The sequence below is a fragment of the Hyperoodon ampullatus genome (genome assembly GCF_949752795.1).
Source record: "Hyperoodon ampullatus genome assembly, chromosome: 5".
NCBI lineage: Eukaryota > Metazoa > Chordata > Mammalia > Artiodactyla > Ziphiidae > Hyperoodon > Hyperoodon ampullatus.
The window spans coordinates 73,794,194-73,811,508 of NC_136918.1; the positions used below are offsets into that span (position 1 = coordinate 73,794,194).

The 17,315-nt window shown below is 52.4% G+C and overlaps 1 protein-coding gene across 1 annotated transcript in view; it reads left to right on the plus strand.

The window, feature by feature from the left end:
• Nucleotides 1–225: 225 nt before the first annotated feature.
• The window catches only part of LOC307053649 (death-inducer obliterator 1-like), a gene marked incomplete at both ends in the record, with an annotated part of 29,963 nt that continues 12,873 nt past the window's right edge, over nucleotides 226–17,315 (plus strand). The window contains 7 exon segments of the mRNA XM_079705150.1: nucleotides 226–1,061; nucleotides 1,725–2,046; nucleotides 3,982–4,194; nucleotides 4,983–5,220; nucleotides 15,673–16,150; nucleotides 16,398–16,557; nucleotides 17,094–17,210. Of these exon segments, the coding sequence (XP_079561276.1) occupies nucleotides 226–1,061; nucleotides 1,725–2,046; nucleotides 3,982–4,194; nucleotides 4,983–5,220; nucleotides 15,673–16,150; nucleotides 16,398–16,557; nucleotides 17,094–17,210 (2,364 nt within the window).

Consider the following 17,315-nt stretch of genomic DNA (forward strand, 5'->3'; position numbering starts at 1 on the left):
GTTACACTTTTCTTCAGAGATCACCTTGAATCCTCTCAGCGCACTTTAGGAAAAGCCTTCGGTTTTTGTAGGTGGAGAATTGTTGCGATTCACTGTGTCTGGGTTTCCTCCGTGCGGGTGGTGCCCCTTCTGGTGCGCTGTCGTGGCTGGTGGGTGCCGGTCCTGGGCCTGGACCGCGGCCCTGGCTGACGCCTGGCGTGGTTTGGTTGCATTTCCCTGTTAGGTATGGACGAGGAGGATGACCCGAGTGGTGAGGACGCGCCCAAGGCCATCAAGCCCACCAGCAAAGTGTTCAGGAAGACGTGGAGGTTCCGGAGGACCACCATCGGCAAGCGCGAGGGGGCCAGGGATGCGGAGGTGGATTCCCTGGAGCCTCTGCCCGGGCAGCAGCAGAGCCCGTCGCTGCGTCGCAGCGGAAGGCAGCCGAAGCGTACGGAGCGGGTGGAGGAGTTCCTGACCACGGTTCGGCGCCGGGGCCGGAGGGGCACCTCCGTGTCCCTAGAGGCCTCAGTGGAGCCGGCATCCTGTCCAGTGACAGAAGCGGAGAGCGCCTCCGAGGGGAGCATGGAGAGCACCTCGGACGGGAATAGCGGTCCCAGGTCTGGCTGCACGGGTGCTAAGGAACGAACGGCCTCCTCGGCAAAGGCCAGAGGGCGTGGCGACGAGATTGACACCTCCAATAGCCACAGTGACGGTTTGACTTTGAAAGAACTCCAGAATGGCCTGCGGAGAAAGCGCGAGCAGGAGCCCACCGACAGGCCCCCAAAGGGCATCCAGAACCGCCTGAGGAAGAAGCATCGGGAGGAGGACCCGGTGGAGACCGTGGATGCTGAGGCAGGCGATGCGATGGAGGGTTCGCGGCCCGTCCCGCAGGAGCCGGAGGCCGACCTGGGGGCTGCGTCCCAGGCGGCGAGAATGGACAGAGAGAGCCAGCTGGAAGGGAGGGCGGCCCCAGGGGGGAATGCAGAGGAACCCGGAGACGCAGTCCGACACAAGCCCGCATGTGAAGTGTACGACCCCAATGCCCTGTACTGCCTGTGCCGCCAGCCTCACAACAACAGGTGGGTCGTGGGGGGATGAAGTGGCTGCCCAGGCCTCCGGGGGGGAATCCGAGGTGTGGAAATTGCCAGAGAGGGTTTTCCATTCGTCTTAGTTTAGAGAGTCCCAGGGTGGCCTGAATGAGGGACTTGTTCTCTTGGGAAAGACGAGCAAGTCATTGTCAAAAAACAAAAACAAATACGGCATGGGTGGGCACTGCCAAGAGCCACACCCTCCACCAAGGTGGGGGCTGGCGTGGGACATTGGCTGCCTCGGTCCCAACAGCCACAGACAGGGCGGCCTGGACCAGAGAGGATCTGCTGTCCCAGAGAGCTCGCTGGGTGACGCTGCTCCAGAGCGGCTGCGACTGGGCTGTGGTGTGGACGTTGGGGCAGCTCAGGGAGGGGGCGGGTAAAGGCATGGCTGCCCTCCTGTGGACAAGAACTGTGGTGTCCAGGGCAGAGTGCTCCCCTGAAAGAAAAGATGAAGCAAATTTGATTGAATGTTAGTAAAATTGAGAGGGGCACGTGGATGCTCTTTATTCTGTTCTGTCCACGTGTCTGTAATATTTTTGTTTTTTTCATAATAGAATGTTGAAATTTGACTTGTGTTTAAAATTGAGTTGGTCTCTCACTTTCCATTCGTAATACTAATAATAATCTCCATTCCTTATTTTATCATTCCAGGTTTATGATTCGCTGTGACCGATGTGAAGAATGGTTTCATGGCGACTGTGTGGGCATTTCTGAGGCTCGAGGGAGGCTCTTGGAAAGGAACGGGCAGGATTACATCTGCCCAAACTGCACCATCCTGCAAGTGCAGGACGAGCCCAGCTCCGAGACCACAGGCACGCAGGACTCGAGGTCGAGACCTGCAGATGCCGACGGCATGGACTGTACAAGTCTAGGAATCGTGGAGCAGAAATCGAATGAAGACCAAGGAATTAAGGTTAGAATTGAGAAAGCTGCAAACCCAAGTTGCAAGAAAAAACTCAAGATATTCCAGCCCGTAAGTACCTGTCTCCCAAGGTCAGCGGTAGAGGTGACTGTGGAGCCCTCAGCTGCCGTTGGCAGAAACATCAAGACAGAAGCGTTTGTTTCCTGAGATAAGTTAGCTTTTCCCAGGAGTGGCATTGGGCGCGGGGCTGGGCTCTGCGAGCTCCCAGGTCCATGCACCTGCTTAAGGCTGGCACGCCTGTCTATTCTTTCTCTATGTTTGTTCATCATATCTATCTCCTATGCTGTTATTACTGACTTAACATTTTCCATAAGTGGACTCACTTTTGTAAGTCTTCCCTTAAGTTTTCTCATGAATGGATCCAGAGTTTGACGTACATATGTGAACAAACAAAATTATCTTTGAGTCACGGGGGCACGTGTGCACCTATATTACCCGTCAGCGCCTTGAGAGAACCAGTGGTCTAGTCCCTGCCTCGCAGCAAGATGCCAAGGCCAGCGGTGGTGACCGCACAGGTCCCCAGGCTGACAAGACAGCTGCGGCTGGCACGCCCTCTGTTATGGTGTTCTCCCACTCACCAGTGCTTGTGCAGCTGTGTTTTCTCCTTTCCCAAGTCTGTTCACTCGTGTCTCCTGCCCAAGGGCCGTGATGCTTTGTCATGGATTCCGTGCATCTTGAGAGCTGTCTGAGGCTCTCATGATCGTCCTACTCAGAGCATGTTTTCACCCCAGGCCTTCCTTGAATTGGGGGCCCATGCCGCCCCCACAGCCCGTGCTCTAGCCAGTGTTGGGCATGCAGACGACCTTGCGGTGGCCGTGTCCTAGCTTCCCGCCGTCTCCCCCTTGCACTGAGGTAGCCTCGAGGGCTGGACCGTTTAAATTTTACCTGTCACGGGCGTATGAGGAGGCATCGAGTGGAAGTATGATGATAACTGGTAAGGAAGAGAATGAATGGAAATGGAAGTCAGTAGGAAACGTCCTGTGATTGCTGATGTGTTTGAGACTACCCAGAAACTTAAGTATTTCTCTGAGCAAAACTTGGATTCTGTGGAGGAAAAACAATTAAGTGCATAATTTGAGATTTAAGATTTTGCTCCAGTACATTGGAGGGGTATGTTCATGTATGTTATTAGTCTCGACCATCAGAACATGCTCTAGTGATCATGGACAGCTGTGTTCAGCCCTTGTAGTGAACCAGGTTCCTACTGCACGGCAGGCAACCACAGACTTGTTCAGCAGCTTAAACAACACACATTTATTAGCTCCGAAATCCAGGCCTGGCTTAGCTGGGCCCCCTCTGCTCTGGGTCTTACAAGACTGCCCTCCAGGTGTCTGTGGGGCCTGAGGTATCAGAGGCTCGGCTGGGGAAAGATCCACTTCCAAAAGCTCTGACTTGGTTTAGCATGAAAAATATATCCCGGGCAATTTTTGTGGCCTGATAATAGCAAAAAGTGATCTGTTGTTTCTGAGAGCCACGTTTAACTGGGTGTCCTGGGTGTCGTCTCCCAAGCTTGCCCGCCGAGCCTAGGCATGGGCGCCCTCTCAGCAGAGGCAGCAGTGGAATCCTCTATCTTCTGGAGGCTCAGTTCCTCTTTGAAGGGTTTTCAGTTGATGAAGTTGGACCCTTTGGACTAACTCAGAATCCTCTCACTTGGGATCTTAATGTGTTGGTAAAATCCCTGCCCATTTGCCCGATAAGGGAACCTACTTGTGGTGTGAAACCCCATTGTGTTCAGAAGTGCGCAGCGTGAGCGCCGGGTCCGCTTAGGGTTCCGCCCTTCTTGCGTTGCTGAAGGGCAGGTAAGAAGCCGAGGGCCTTCCTCAGGGGAGGTAGATGTGTGTGTTTTGAATAAACAAAGGTACATGTTTATTCACAGTTTTTCATACATGATTAAAAGCAGTCATCTCGGTACCATAAATAGTTCTGTTACAAAGTGCCGTACCCACCCGGTGGGTGAGTACACTGAAGCCACGTCTGATCCTGCAGGTCCTAGAGGCGCCTGGTGCCGCCAGATGCATTGGCCCCAGGTGCTCGAGCGTGGCGCAGCCCGACTCTGTCTACTGCAGCAGCGAGTGTATCCGGAAACACGCCGCGGCCACCATGCGCTTCCTGAGCGCAGGGAAAGAGCAGAAACCAAAACCTAAAAAGAAACCCAAGACAAGGCCGGAAAAAATCATTCTTCAGAAATGGAGCGTTCAGGTAAGTTGACTGAAACCAACCATTTGTGTAGTGCAAACCATGGGCGTCTGGAGGTTACAGGCTCGGTGGGTTGATTTGGAGAGTGTAGGGCACACAGGCCCGGACGGGATGCAGGCACCTTCACACTGCCCTCCGTCTTGCCCACCAGTGTTCTTGTCGAAATGACAAATAGGCACGTGTTCTCATGTTTTCCTTCTCCGCCTCCTGCCGAGGGATTAACTGATAGAAACGTGGGAACCGGCTGCTGCGTGGAATAGCTGTCCACCCACACGCCAGCCCCGCTGGGAGGAGAGTGGTCCCTGCTGGAGTCTGTGCGGGGAGTTGACACACAGCGGGGTGGCCAGTGGGTTCTGGGGGCACCGCACTGAGTGCCCGGTAGGGTACAGGGATGTCGTTTGTACGCCTGTCCTTTCTCCACGTGCTGTTGTGTCTGCAGCTCCTGCCTGTCAGTGCTGCTTGGGCGCGTTCTCACACGGGGCCCCGGTCTGTCGTGCTCTCCGCCTTGCTTCACTGCCTCACTCCACGGCCCCTCGGTTATCCTGGCGGCCTAGCGCGTCATCAGGATGCTAGGTTGACGGGTTGTTGTGTCAGGGACCTTGTCATCGTTCGGATGTTGATGCGGGCCTGCTGGATGTGGGGGAGTAGCCAAGCCCTCTGCTGAGCAGATGCAGTGTATTGGGCTTAGGATGGTCCAGGAGCTGATTGAGTCGTGACCCTCACTGCAGAGTGAAATGCGCAAAGGTTAATTTCTGACCTCGTTCATGATTGGGGCTTTACTGATTATCCAGGCAGGCATTAAAATCTCTTCTGTGCACAAGAGACCGGCTCCAGACAAGAAGGAGAACACAGCGAGGAAGGTGGCGGTGGTGCCTCCAAGGAGTGAGGTCCTCGCTAAGGAGCCGCCCTGTGAGAGCAGCACGCCGTCGTGGGCCAGCGACCACAAGTACAATGCAGTAAAGCCAGAAAAGACTGCCGCCCCCTGGCCGCCACTGTTATCAGCCGGGGGGGAGCTCTGGACCCTTCCCGGTCTTTCTGGACGGCCGTGCACTCGGGCCTGTCCAGAGCTAGGAGTTCTAGCCGTGTTTTCTGCTGCACCTGCAGAGATCAAAGCCCTTGCCCAAGTCCAGGAGGCCACCTGAGCCCCGCGTGCCCATCCTTAGTCTGTCGGGACTTCCTGTCCGTGTTTCCAAAAAGCTGTACCAGCCCCGTTGCTGAATGTCTCACCTCCGACGACTGATGTCTTTAATTGCTTTTCTTTATTATCAGGCTCTGGTAAGTATGTGTAGTATCTTCAGCAGAATCTGACAAGGGGGCGCGCTGCCCGGCACTCAGGGTCCGCTGTCATCCAGGTGTTCACCACTGCGCCGTCACCGCCGTGGGCTCTCCACGCGGGGGCCTTTCCACACAGTCTGCTCCCAGCACACGTGACCCTCACTTCTTTGTATATTGTGGGAACCTATTACTATTAGCACAGTAGTGTTGTAGCTGATTTTCAACTGAAGCATGATTTGCAGGAGTTATATTATTCTTGACCGAACCGGAATTTTTTTAATGTCCAATTCACATACTACACACAACAGAAACACACATGCCAGTCTTGAAGGCTGTTTACCCTGCTTCCCGTGCTTGAAAGTAAGTGAGCACAATGTCTGTCCACTCTGAGCAGCACCCAGGCCAGGAGTCTTGGCGTGCACTGCTGGGTCATGCCACCCAGGCTTCAAGTTCAGACAGACCTTTGCAATCCCAGATGAGATCATGCAACTTGAATCTTTTCTCCTTCTTCTTTTTCTCAGCTCATTCTCCAAAATTAAATTTTAGAAATTTAAATTGCTCTGGGGCACATCTTATTCTTATTTTTCTATGATTAAGGTCATTTTGTGTTTTTATTTATGCTATCTTTTATACTCTTGCAACTTTTTTTAAAAGCACAAGAGGTTAAATGGCCCTAAATTCCAGGATTATAGCCACGTGCTGCTGCCTCCTCTCAGCGGGCTGTTTAGGCCAGTGGCCTGAGGGAAGGCCTCGTGGATGTAGTGTGGTTAGAAGACTGCATAACTAGATGCATTTTGAGAATGTAAATGACCCAAGACCTAAGAAATGGAGTTGCAAGTAAACCGCCAAGCAATACTGTGTGTGTATATGTTTCTATACATATTTATTTGTGTATTTATTTTTGGATTTTTGGAGTGAGTGGTTAAATATAGAATTAACCAGTTGCTGTATTAAAATGAGTCTCAATACACCTCAGGTTGTTTGAAGCAAGAACTTCCTGCTAACAACGTGTCGCAAACATCCATCAAGTTGTAGCACCTCTACACCGTAGCGCCTCTACAGGGGTTACGAGTGGACCTAAATATAAGCATCGCCCAGCTGTGAATGGGTGGGGAGCCGTCATGTTGGAATCCTGGGCTGAATGTTCTCAATTGGTTATAGGCACGTGACAGAATGAAAGGGAAACCGAGGTGTAGCCACAAAACCCTGGGTGATTGATTTCAATTCAGTTGATTTCCATGTCTGTGGACGAGAATCGGGAGACTGCCCCCAGGCTCGGAGTGTGGAGTCAGATGTAGGGCGCACAGTGAGAAAGGAAAGCTGGCGGGGTTTGGGGGAGGGGTGGGTGCTTACTTATCCCCAGTTCTGACTTCCCGGTTTTTGAGGGAAGATTGGGGTGGAGGGGCGGGGAGCCCGGCCTCAAGGAGGTGGTGGCTCTGCTCACAGGCCGGGTTTCTCTTCCCTCTGCCCCACCCCCCTCCTCTGCACATCACCTCCTCACTGACCACCTTCCCAGCGCATTTTTTTAAATTAGTTTCTGCTTTATAACAAAGCGAATCAGTTATACATATACGTCTGTTCCCATATCCCTTCCCTCTTGCGTCTCCCTCCCTCCCACCCTCCCTATCCCTCCCCTCTAGATGGTCACAGAGCACCGAGCTGATCTCCCTTTGCTATGTGGCTGCTTCCCAGTAGCTATCTACCTTACGTTTGGTAGTGTATATGTGTCCATGCCTCTCTCTCGCCTTGTCACAGCTTACCCTTCCCCCTCCCCATATCCTCAAGTCCATTCTCAAGTAGATCTGTGTCTTTATTCCTGTTTTACCCCTAGGTTCTTCATGACGTTTTGTTTTCTTAAATTCCATATATATGTGTTAGCAGACGGTATTTGTCTTTCTCTTTCTGACTGACTTCAGTCTGTATGACAGACTCTAGGTCCATCCACCTCCTGACAAATAGCTCAATTTCGTTTCTTTTTATGGCCGAGTAGTATTCCATTGTATATATGTGCCGCATCTTCTTTATCCATTCATTGGATGATGGACACTTAGGTTGTTTCCATCTCCGGGCTATTGTAAATAGAGCTGCAATGAACATTTTGGTACGTGACTCCTTTTGAATTATGGTTTTCTCAGGGTATATGCCCAGTAGTGGGATTGCTGGGTCATCTGGTAGTTCTATTTGTAGTTTTTTAAGGAACCTCCATACTGTTCTCCATAGTGGCTCTACCAGTTCACATTCCCACCAGCAGTGCAAGAGTGTTCCCTTTTCTCCACACCCTCTCCAGCATTTATTGTTTCTAGGTTTTTTGATGATGGCCATTCTGACTGGTGGGAGATGATATCTCATTGTAGTTTTGATGTGCATGTCTCTAATGATTAATGATGTTGAGCGTTCTTTCATGTGTTTGTTGGCAGTCTGTATATCTGCTTTGGAGAAATGTCTATTTAGGTCTTCTGCCCATTTTTGGATTGGGTTGTTTGTTTTTTGCTCTTGAGCTGCATAAGCTGCTTATAAATTTCAGAGATGAATCTTTTGTCAGTTGCTTCATTTGCAAATATTTTCTCCCATTCTGAGGGTTGTCTTTTGGTCTTGTTTATGGTTTCCTTTGCTGTGCAAAAGCTTTGAAGTTTCATTAGGTCCCATTTGTTTATTTTTGTTTTTATTTCCATTTCTGTAGGAGGTGGGTCCAAAAGGATCTTGCTGTGATTTATGTCATAGAGTGTTCTGCCTATGTTTTCCTCTAAGAGTTTGATAGTTTCTGGCCTTACATTTCTGTCTTTAGGCCATTTTGAGCTTATTTTTGTGTATGGTGTTAGGGAGTGATCTAATGTCATACTTTTACATGGACCTGTCCAGTTTTCCCAGCACCACTTACTGAAGAGGCTGTCCTTTCTCCACTGTACATTCCTGCCTCCTTTATCAAAGATAAGGTGACCATATGTGCGTGGGTTTATCTCTGGGCTTTCTATCGTGTTCCATTGATGTATCTTTCTGTTTTTGTGCCAGCACCACACTGTCTTGATGACTGTAGCACATTTACGTCTCAGAAGTACGTGGATGGATAGCCACAGCTTGTAGCCTGCATAAGGGACATGCTGTTGAGCTAGTTGCTTCTGATCATTTTCTGTTATCCCAGAAATGTCCTCTTCCCAAAAGATGATTGGGAGGAGTGTAAAAGGTCGAAGGTCAACACCCGACTTGAGCCTCGGTGAGTAGCAGCTGTGCCTCTGCCTCTTCCCCAAACCATTACTTGACAGTGGCAGTGGCTGTGGACCTTCCGCGGGTCCCCACACACAGGCACAATGGGAGGGGGCCCCCCGCACACACTCAGCAGAGCCCTGCACCCCCACCACGCCCCCAGCCGCCTCCCTGGCTGCAGAGCGTGATATGTTTCTGGGTGCAGGTGATGCCGGGACAGCTCTTCGGAGGGGGCGTTTTCCCTGTTGCCCTGGACTCGGGTCAGGTCTTGGGTGGATCCTTAGGCAGCCAGTGTGCGGCCCCTGGAGGTGCTCTGCCCCCACCCCACTTCTCCCAGGCCATTGGCACTGGCCTTGGGTTGTGGGTTCAGGGCAGCCTTTCCTGAGCATCGTGGGCAAGACCTTGCTACACAGAGGCTCTGACCTGCTTCTCTCGTGGGGCAGTCAGTGGATCTTAAGGTCCTCACAGTGATGGGATTAACACCCACTTGTTCTCTGATGAGTTTTTTAAATTGTTTTCCAGAGTTTCTGAAAACAAAAACAGTGTAACTTAGGGAAACAGTTGCCATTGTATTTCCCCCCAGGTCCCTGTGTCTCGTAGTCCTCCTCATGGTTTCTCTTTGTTTCCTCTTCATCGCCTCTCGTTACTGTCCAGGCACAGGCACGAAGAGGGCTGAAGATGTTCTTCTAAAGTGGCCCTGGTTGGTTAGGGTTTGGAAGTGGAATTGTGTTAGGCATAGGTACATGGTCCCATGTTGGGGGCTCCCTAAATGGCTCCGAGATGACTTGAAACTCTGGGGACCTGAATAAATTTTGACTGGGAAATCAGATTTCTGCAGTTCCATGTAGGTTTGAGAATTGAAATGGGGACCCCTGGCAGAACCTGTGCACCCAGGTCCAGTGATGTGTTAGCATCCTGCCCTGACGTAAGCGTTGCCCCGTGGTCTCCGTGTGCCACATGTCCGGTTCCTGTGCTGTGGCGAAGTGGATCTGGGGGCGCGGGTTTCACAGGGATCGGTGGTGTGAGTTCCGGGAGCACGCTTCACAGGTAGTAAGAGAAGACAGGTCCCCATGGTGACATAGATGGGGGGCGCTGCCTGGACCAAGGGGTGTTTGGTAGGAATGGAACGGTGGGAGAGGCATGTTTTATCAGCTACACGAGCTGTTTTTCTCTGTCTCTTCCAGATCTGCAGTGGCAAAAAAATGTGGGTGGGGACAAAGCAGCCTTGTACATCTCACCAATTTGCTCCCCCCATTTGGAGAGAGAACCAAAACTTGTCCTGATAAGGATTTACCTTGACAGCTGTTTTTAATGTTATCCAAATACCTGGAAGTTTCTTGGTCATTGGCATTCTCTTGTATTTTTAAGTGTTTTACTTTTTACAGGTTTTTTTTTTTTTTAATAGCCAACTGTTCAGAAAATTAGTGCAGGGAAGGTTTTGCATGTACATGTACTTTTTCTGACAGAGACCCTCAGATGTATCCTGGCTGCCCCCCTTAGTTCTTGTGCTTTAGCGGGGGGTCGGGGTAGAAGTTTCTAGCGGGATTGGTCCTGCTCACCTCACCTGCCCTTTGGCCTTCATGTGGCCTCTGGGGCTCTGCATCTCCTGTGGCACTGTTCACAGACGGTCCCGCGGCAGAGTCCCTTAGGTGGCATCGAGTCCCAAGGGATCTTTCTGAAGATGCAGCTGTAAACCCTCCCACACGGTGTAGGAGTCTCAGGTACACTTGAAGCTGTAAAGTAATGTTTTTGATTTTTTGCGTGTTGCACCTCACCGTGCACGTAGTCATAGTCTTACCTTCTGAAAGTTAAAGAAGTAAACCTGGAAGATCGAGAAGAAGGGTTTCCACTTTGATTTCTGTCAGCGAAGGTCGGGGCGTTGCCGTGCACCTGGAGGCGTCAGCAAGACGAGCACAAAGGTAACGGCCGCTAAACCCGCCGGGGTCAGCAGGTGCCGCGGGCTCTGTGCCCCAGAGTCTTATCACGCCCTCGACCCCATCATGTTGCTTGAAGTAGCAGATGGTGCAGGCACAGATAACAGTTAAAGTTGAACCTTGTCAAAGTGGTGAAGTGCCTGTTGGCGGGTTTTGGAGATGAGGGAAAGCAGCAGCTCTACTTGCAGCTGAGTGTCAGGTCTGGCGGCCAGTCCCCGCCAGTCCAGTTGGCGTAGACAGGAGAGTGGAACGCCTGCCTCACACACAGCCTCGGCCCCGTTTCCTTCTCGTGGTTCGTGCTGAAGGATGATGTGACCATTTTTTTCATATATTACCAGTCCAACGTGAATTGGCTTTTGGTTTTCAAAATCTGTGAAACTCTGAAAAGAAGGAAGGGTCCATTTGCCTCCGGAGGCGTACTTGGTTTTTTGCAAGCTTGTTACGGCCGGTTCTGTGCACCTCTCTTGAGGTGTAAGTCGCTCAAATACTGCACATCAGTAAGAAAAAGTCAATCTGGACAAGCTTTGTGTAGCCCCAGATCGTGGCAGTTTGGCTGTGGACCCACATACAGACCCCTAGCGATGGAGGGCAGCTGGCGTGAGGGCCCCAGAGATGGAGATCAGGCCTCCCAAGTCTTGGGTGGGGATTGTCTCTGTTTCTGTGTAAGCATAACTTCTACAGGAATAATTCACTGCAAACTATTTAAGCAAAGGCACAAAAGTAAAATGGTTCTCTCTTGCTACTTGAATTTTCACACTAAAGTCTTGACAGCCAAGAAACAAAGTTGTAATGAGAAGCGTCTTCGTACACGTGTCAGGCTGAGCTGAAATTAGAACCGCTGTCACAGTGAGCAGAGTCCACTCCCCCCAACCCCTGCCGCTGGTCCACTGTGTCCTCTGAGCCCTGGCTGGTCCCGTTACGTTACCCGGGCCTTGTGGCGGTAGCTGCCTCGGCCTCACCACTGAGCCTGGGTGGATCTGGGGCCCTGTGGGAATGGCGGGGGGGAGGGGACGCTCCGACCTGCACCACGAGGGCTTGCTTGGCGCCTGGTCACATCAGAAGCTCTTCGCTTCCTTTGGCGTTTACAGCCAATCATTCTGAGTAGTGTCTCCCCCACTACCCCCCACCGTGTCAGTGTGACTGAAAGCCTCATATCTGGGGATTTGTAGGGTAACTTGGCACCTCTTTGGGGCAGGACAAAAGGTATAAAGCAGTGACCGTCCCTCAGGGTTTCTCAGTGGTCCCTGTGAGGGCCCACCCCGGCAACGGCTGTCACTGAGCTGTGAGTGGGCGCGGGCCGCGCGATGCTGTGCTGTGCGGTGCGACTCGGCTCTTGCCAGGCGCCGGTTCCTTGTGCTGCTGCACAGCACTGGCTGCTCCCAGTAACACAGCTTCCACTCCCTTTTCCTCCTGTCCCCTCGAAGGCCCACCAGTGCCACCCAGTGGCCAGCAATGCCATAGCAGCATGGCCCACCTTGCCGTGTGGCAAGGCCCCCAGTTTCATGCTTACTGGGAAGTTAGCCAGTTAGATTGTTGCTGGTCCCTGAGCGCACCGGCCTGCCTGGTTCCTGCCGGGCTTCACCACAAACAAGTCGTTTCCAGTAGAAACCAATGGCCAGACCCAGCAGAAACGACGTCATGTGGGGCGGTGGCCTGGCCACCGGCCAGCCTTTCCTCCTGTATCTGCTCCCCGAGACAGCACCTGGCCTGGAACTCGGGCCACTCTTTTCCCCATCGGCAGCCCCCGGGATGGCCCAGACTGGGTGTACGTTCCGAGGAGGCCGTCTCTGTCCGGCACATGGGCAGGTGGTCACCCTGCCTCGAGCTGGCAGCACTGGGGGCCCTGCCACTGCTGGAGCCACTCTGCCGGGGGTTGGTGGGCTGCTGTCCTGTTCTAGAACTGGCGCTTCGAGGTCGGTTGTTTACGCCTTGCTCTTCTGTGAATGTATACACATAATACAGTTAAAAGGGAATTTGGATGAAGAATTTGCAAATGTGATTTTAGCTCTACTCAGAAGTAATGCTTCTGTCACTGTCAGAAGCTTTGGCACTACATGGTGTCACTGCCATTCCAGCAGCAGCTAACCCGCATCCAGCTGACGGTGGGACCACATGCAACTGTTTTCTGTTTTGAGCATTTTTCCTCCAAGTAGAAGAGGGATAGAGCTGACTTGTCGGGGTCCACCAGTTTCCACATTTGACCAACTTTTTATTTCTGTAATCATACTTACATACGCTCTGAGACGCAGGTGAGGGATAATGAAAGTTGACTTTTAAAAGCCAGAAGCAGCTAATCTTCTAGAAGAGCCGCACAATGGTTAAGGAAAGCCATCCCCTGCTTTTTAAATAGAGTACGTTCCTTTGCCGTTACCACTCTTGGATAGCAGGTCACTTTAATCACCTGTACTGTGAATGTCCTAAAATTAAGCTCCTGGCTTCTGTTTTCCCTGCATGAGACAAAACACCGGTTAGACCAGTAGGAGCGTTGATCTTAGGGAGTGAATGTGTTCGGAGTTGACAGGAATTCTCACTTGAAACAATGTAAATGTCACATGATAAGATTTGTTTGAGGCCCCATCATGGGTGCCTCATTGAGAATTCTGGAAGCCCCTTAGGCCAGCTTTTTAGAGTTGCTTAAAAGTGTGCTACTAAAATAATCTCAGGGCCTCCCTGGTGGCGCAGTGGTTGAGAGTCCGCCTGCCGATGCAGGGGATACGGGTTCGTGCCCCGGTCTGGGAGGATCCCATATGCCGCGGAGCGGCTGGGCCCGTGAGCCATGGCTGCTGAGCCTGCGCATCCGGAGCCTGTGCTCCGCAACGGGAGAGGCCACAACAGTGAGAGGCCCGCATACCACAAAAAAAAAAAAAAAAAAAAAAAAAAAAAAAAAAAAAATAAAATAATCTCAGCAAAGTTCGTATAAAGTCAGTGAGTGAGCTGGTTTTAGGACTCGATTTTAATCCGGACGGGTTTGTTCCTTCTTCCCCTGCTGGCAGTCACAGCTGGCGCCGCGTCCTGCTCCACTCCACTCTCGTTCCTTCCCCCAAGAAGAGGGGCCTCTGTCCATTTCATTTAACTTAAGCTCTAGCAGTCTCTCCCCCCACCCCCCCACCCCCGCCTGGATTCAGTGCTGTGGACCCCGTTAGCCGAGGCTGAGCTGGTAAAGATAAGTTTCCATGTACTGAGGTATGGTAGCGCCTTAGGAATATGGATTTGAGCTGATGAATAATATACGTAGAAAGATACTTCTTAGTTCCTATGACGTGGCCAGTTCGTCCTTTGTCAGACAGCTGTGACTTGCTGACGGGACGTGGGTGACAGCCAGCAGGGTGGATGTAGAGCACAAGCGTGCTGCTCAGCGGGGAGCGGGTGGTCTTGGGAAAGCCTGGACAGCATAGCCCGGGGGTGCCGGCACACGTGGGGCCAGTGATTGGGACACCGTGGACAAGGGGACATAAGGTTGGGGGGTTGCTCTGTGAGATGAAAATAGGAGATTTGCAGTCAGGATGGTTGCTTGATGACAATGAAGTACTTCTGACACGGTTCTAAGTTTTGGATGTGTGTAGCGCTGTTGCAAAGTTTCTAAACATAGGTAATTTCACCTGTACTATGAAATGGAAAACTCTTGCGGTCCCTGGGCTTTTAACACCTGTGGCTGAACTGGCCTGACCAGTGCTGGAGGAAGGCAGTCCTGAGGGCAGCGCTCGGCCCTTGGCCAGGATGGTCACGCAGGGTGTAGGCTGTGAACGCCTTGGGGGCTCTTGTGGGGTCAGGCCTTATTTGTAGACAGGGTCTCACCTCTGTCCCCGGACTTCAGATTTTCTCCCTGCTTCACTAGGACAGTTGCAAGAAGCACCGGCAGCCGACTGGCATTGGTGGGTGTTCAAGCCCTGTGTAAAATCGGAAGGCTGCTAGAGCATCTCGAAGTCTCCTGTTTAGCATGTGGGGGCTCATTGCGCTGTGGGTAGTTTGAGAAAAGCCTGCGCCTGGGGAGGCGGCTTCTCCGTCGGTCCTGTGTGACGTGGCCCTAGGTGGTGTCCCTGTGCTCTCCTGGCTTGCTCCCTGGACCTGCCTGCCCCCCCCACCCCGTTCTGCCCTGGGTCCCAGACGTTCTGGGCGGTGGGCCTGAGCGGGGCCATCTGGGAACACGCCCCAGCTCTCCGTCACGGCTCCCCATGGACGTCTGCTGGGCCGCCCGCCCCTGAGACCGAGGGACTGGTCTTAGGATGAACCTCCTTGCTTGCCTCTGACTGTAATTCTGATGGTCTGATACAGGATTAAGTGGAATCAGTCCATGCGAAGTACTGGCATAAAGATTCTCATTTTAGCTTTGGGCTGTAATCCTTGTTTGCATTAAAAGTGCTAACCTACTGTCTTACCCAATAGCGAGCTGCTACTAGAGGGGTGTGAATGGGAATGTGAATGACAGCAGGTGGCGTTCCTGCCACCGAGCTCCTAGTGTAAAAGTAACTGGTCTCCCCCCATGTTGCAGTTCTCTGCCAACATTCTCTATATTTATTAACCGTGTCCAGTTGACTCTTGTCCAAGAGGACGATGAGCACCTGTGAGCCCCTAACCCCAGGGTGGACTCTCGCTAGTCCTTCCAGTGCCCCAAGGGCCCCCGAGGTGGGGCTTGGATATGCATTCGAAGAGAATGTGTCTGATCCACCCTGGGAAGAGTTTCTAAGCTCCTGTTCACCAAAAACTGCACTGGGACTCTCCATGCGAGTGGTCTTTGAAATCTATGCCTTCTCTTGATACAGCGAAATTTGGCCTTGGAGTTCCAAGCTAAGCTAACGGTTCACATCAAGCCTTTGATAGCTTACTGGTTTATCGGTTGGAGTAAATGTTTTAATACTAAAGCGTTTCTCTCTGAAACAAAGTATGTTCACTATCGTAAATGTTGCTGGTAGCCCTATTTACACTCCTTTTCTGAATTTAACAGTTACTTTAAAAATCCTCTTTAAATGTGTCTCACAGTGATGCCTGGTTATTAGCTTTGCTGGTTTCGGGTGCACATGCTGTGTGGGGTCCCCTGCACCCCTGCCTCACTAAGCGGCCCCTCTCCTTTCAGCCGTGAAGGAGGACAGACGCGCAGAGGCCAAGGCGGCGGTGGCGGCGGTGCCGAAGAAGGTGGCTCCTCCAGGCTCCTCGGGGAGCCTCAAGCCACCCTCGCCCAGAAGTCTCCTTCCAAAGAAGTCCCCTCCTTTTGCAAACGCGGTGGCAGCCAAACCGGCCATCAAAAAGTTGCCACCGGGGTTCAAGGGCACCATCCCCAAGAGGCCGTGGCTCTCGGCTGCCCCCTCCCACTCGGGCAGCGCTCCCTCGGCCAAGCAGGCAAGGCTGGCACCTGTTGCTGCCACGTCTGCTTCCAGAAAGTTCCCCAGCTCCGCTGCTTCGGTGGGCGCCATCAGGAAGCCTGGGACCACCTCGGTTCCCCTGGCCTCTCCAGCCCCGGGACGCCTGGGCCCCGCGCGGCCCGCCTCGTCACAGCCAAATTCTCAAATTTGGCAAAACATACGACGCTCCTTGAAGGAGATCTTGTGGAAAAGGTAGGCTGTTCCACTTTGTTTCTTATCTGTTAAAGTGGAAAGTTTTCCACGTAAAGGGTGGTTGTTTCACGATGGCCCTGCTGTTTATGAAAAATGTCCCATGTGGGACTTCCCTGGCGTCCAGTGGTTAAGACTCCACGCTTCCACTGCAGGGGGCACCGGGGTTCCATCCCTGGTTGGGGAGCTGAGATCCCATGTGGCATGGTAAGTGCAGCAGTTACCGTGGGGCTTTCTTCATTCCATCTAGAGTCACTGACAGCGATGACTTAATCATGACAGAAAATGAAGTAGGAAAAATTGCACTGCACCTCGAGAAGGAGATGTTTAACTTGTTCCGAGTCACAGACAGTCGGTACAAGAGCAAGTACCGCAACCTCATGTTCAACCTCAAGGACCCCAACAACCAGGTGCGTGTCCGACCGTCAGGAGCGGGGGCAGTCCTGGCCAGGGGCTGCCCAGGCCTGGGTTAGGGCACTGGGTCCCCCTGCGGCTGCGGGTGAGTGGCATGCTGTTCCCGTGGGGCCAGGCGCTCGCCAGCTGAGGTTCTTGCCACCTGCGCGCCTGTGTGCCTGCCGGGGCCCACGCTGTCTGGATCGGCCTCTTGACCTCTTGCCTGTGTTTAGAAGCAGGGCACATACTCTTGACTTTCCATTTCGCCTTGTTAACCCCCTGGCAGAAGGGATTTCTTCTACCTTTGTCCCTAACAGTGTACCTTCTTCAGTCAATTGTGTTTTCTGTGAAGTGGTCTTTGTAGCAGGGTTAGTGCAGTGGGATACTGGAGATGAGGTGCCCGAATTCAGGGCCCTTGTTCTCCAAGCATCGATGGGAGGCTCCGGGCCCTCGTCCTGCCGCGGGGCAGAGGCTTGCCTTGCTGCCCACCTCCACATCCTCTCTAGTATCTTAGAGGGTTTTGAACGAGTGAACAAGAGATATTTGTTTACAGGGGCTCTTCCATCGTGTTCTGCGTGAAGAAATCTCTTTGGCAAAACTTGTGAGAATGAAGCCAGAAGAACTTGTCTCCAAAGGGCTTTCCATGTGGAAAGAGAGATCGTCCAATCCTGTGTGTGCCGACGGGAGAGGCGGCTGCGGATGCCAGAAGCCTGACACCAACGCCGCCCCCAACCCCACCCCAGAGTGAATTAATAGCCTGTTGGCATGAGAGAGT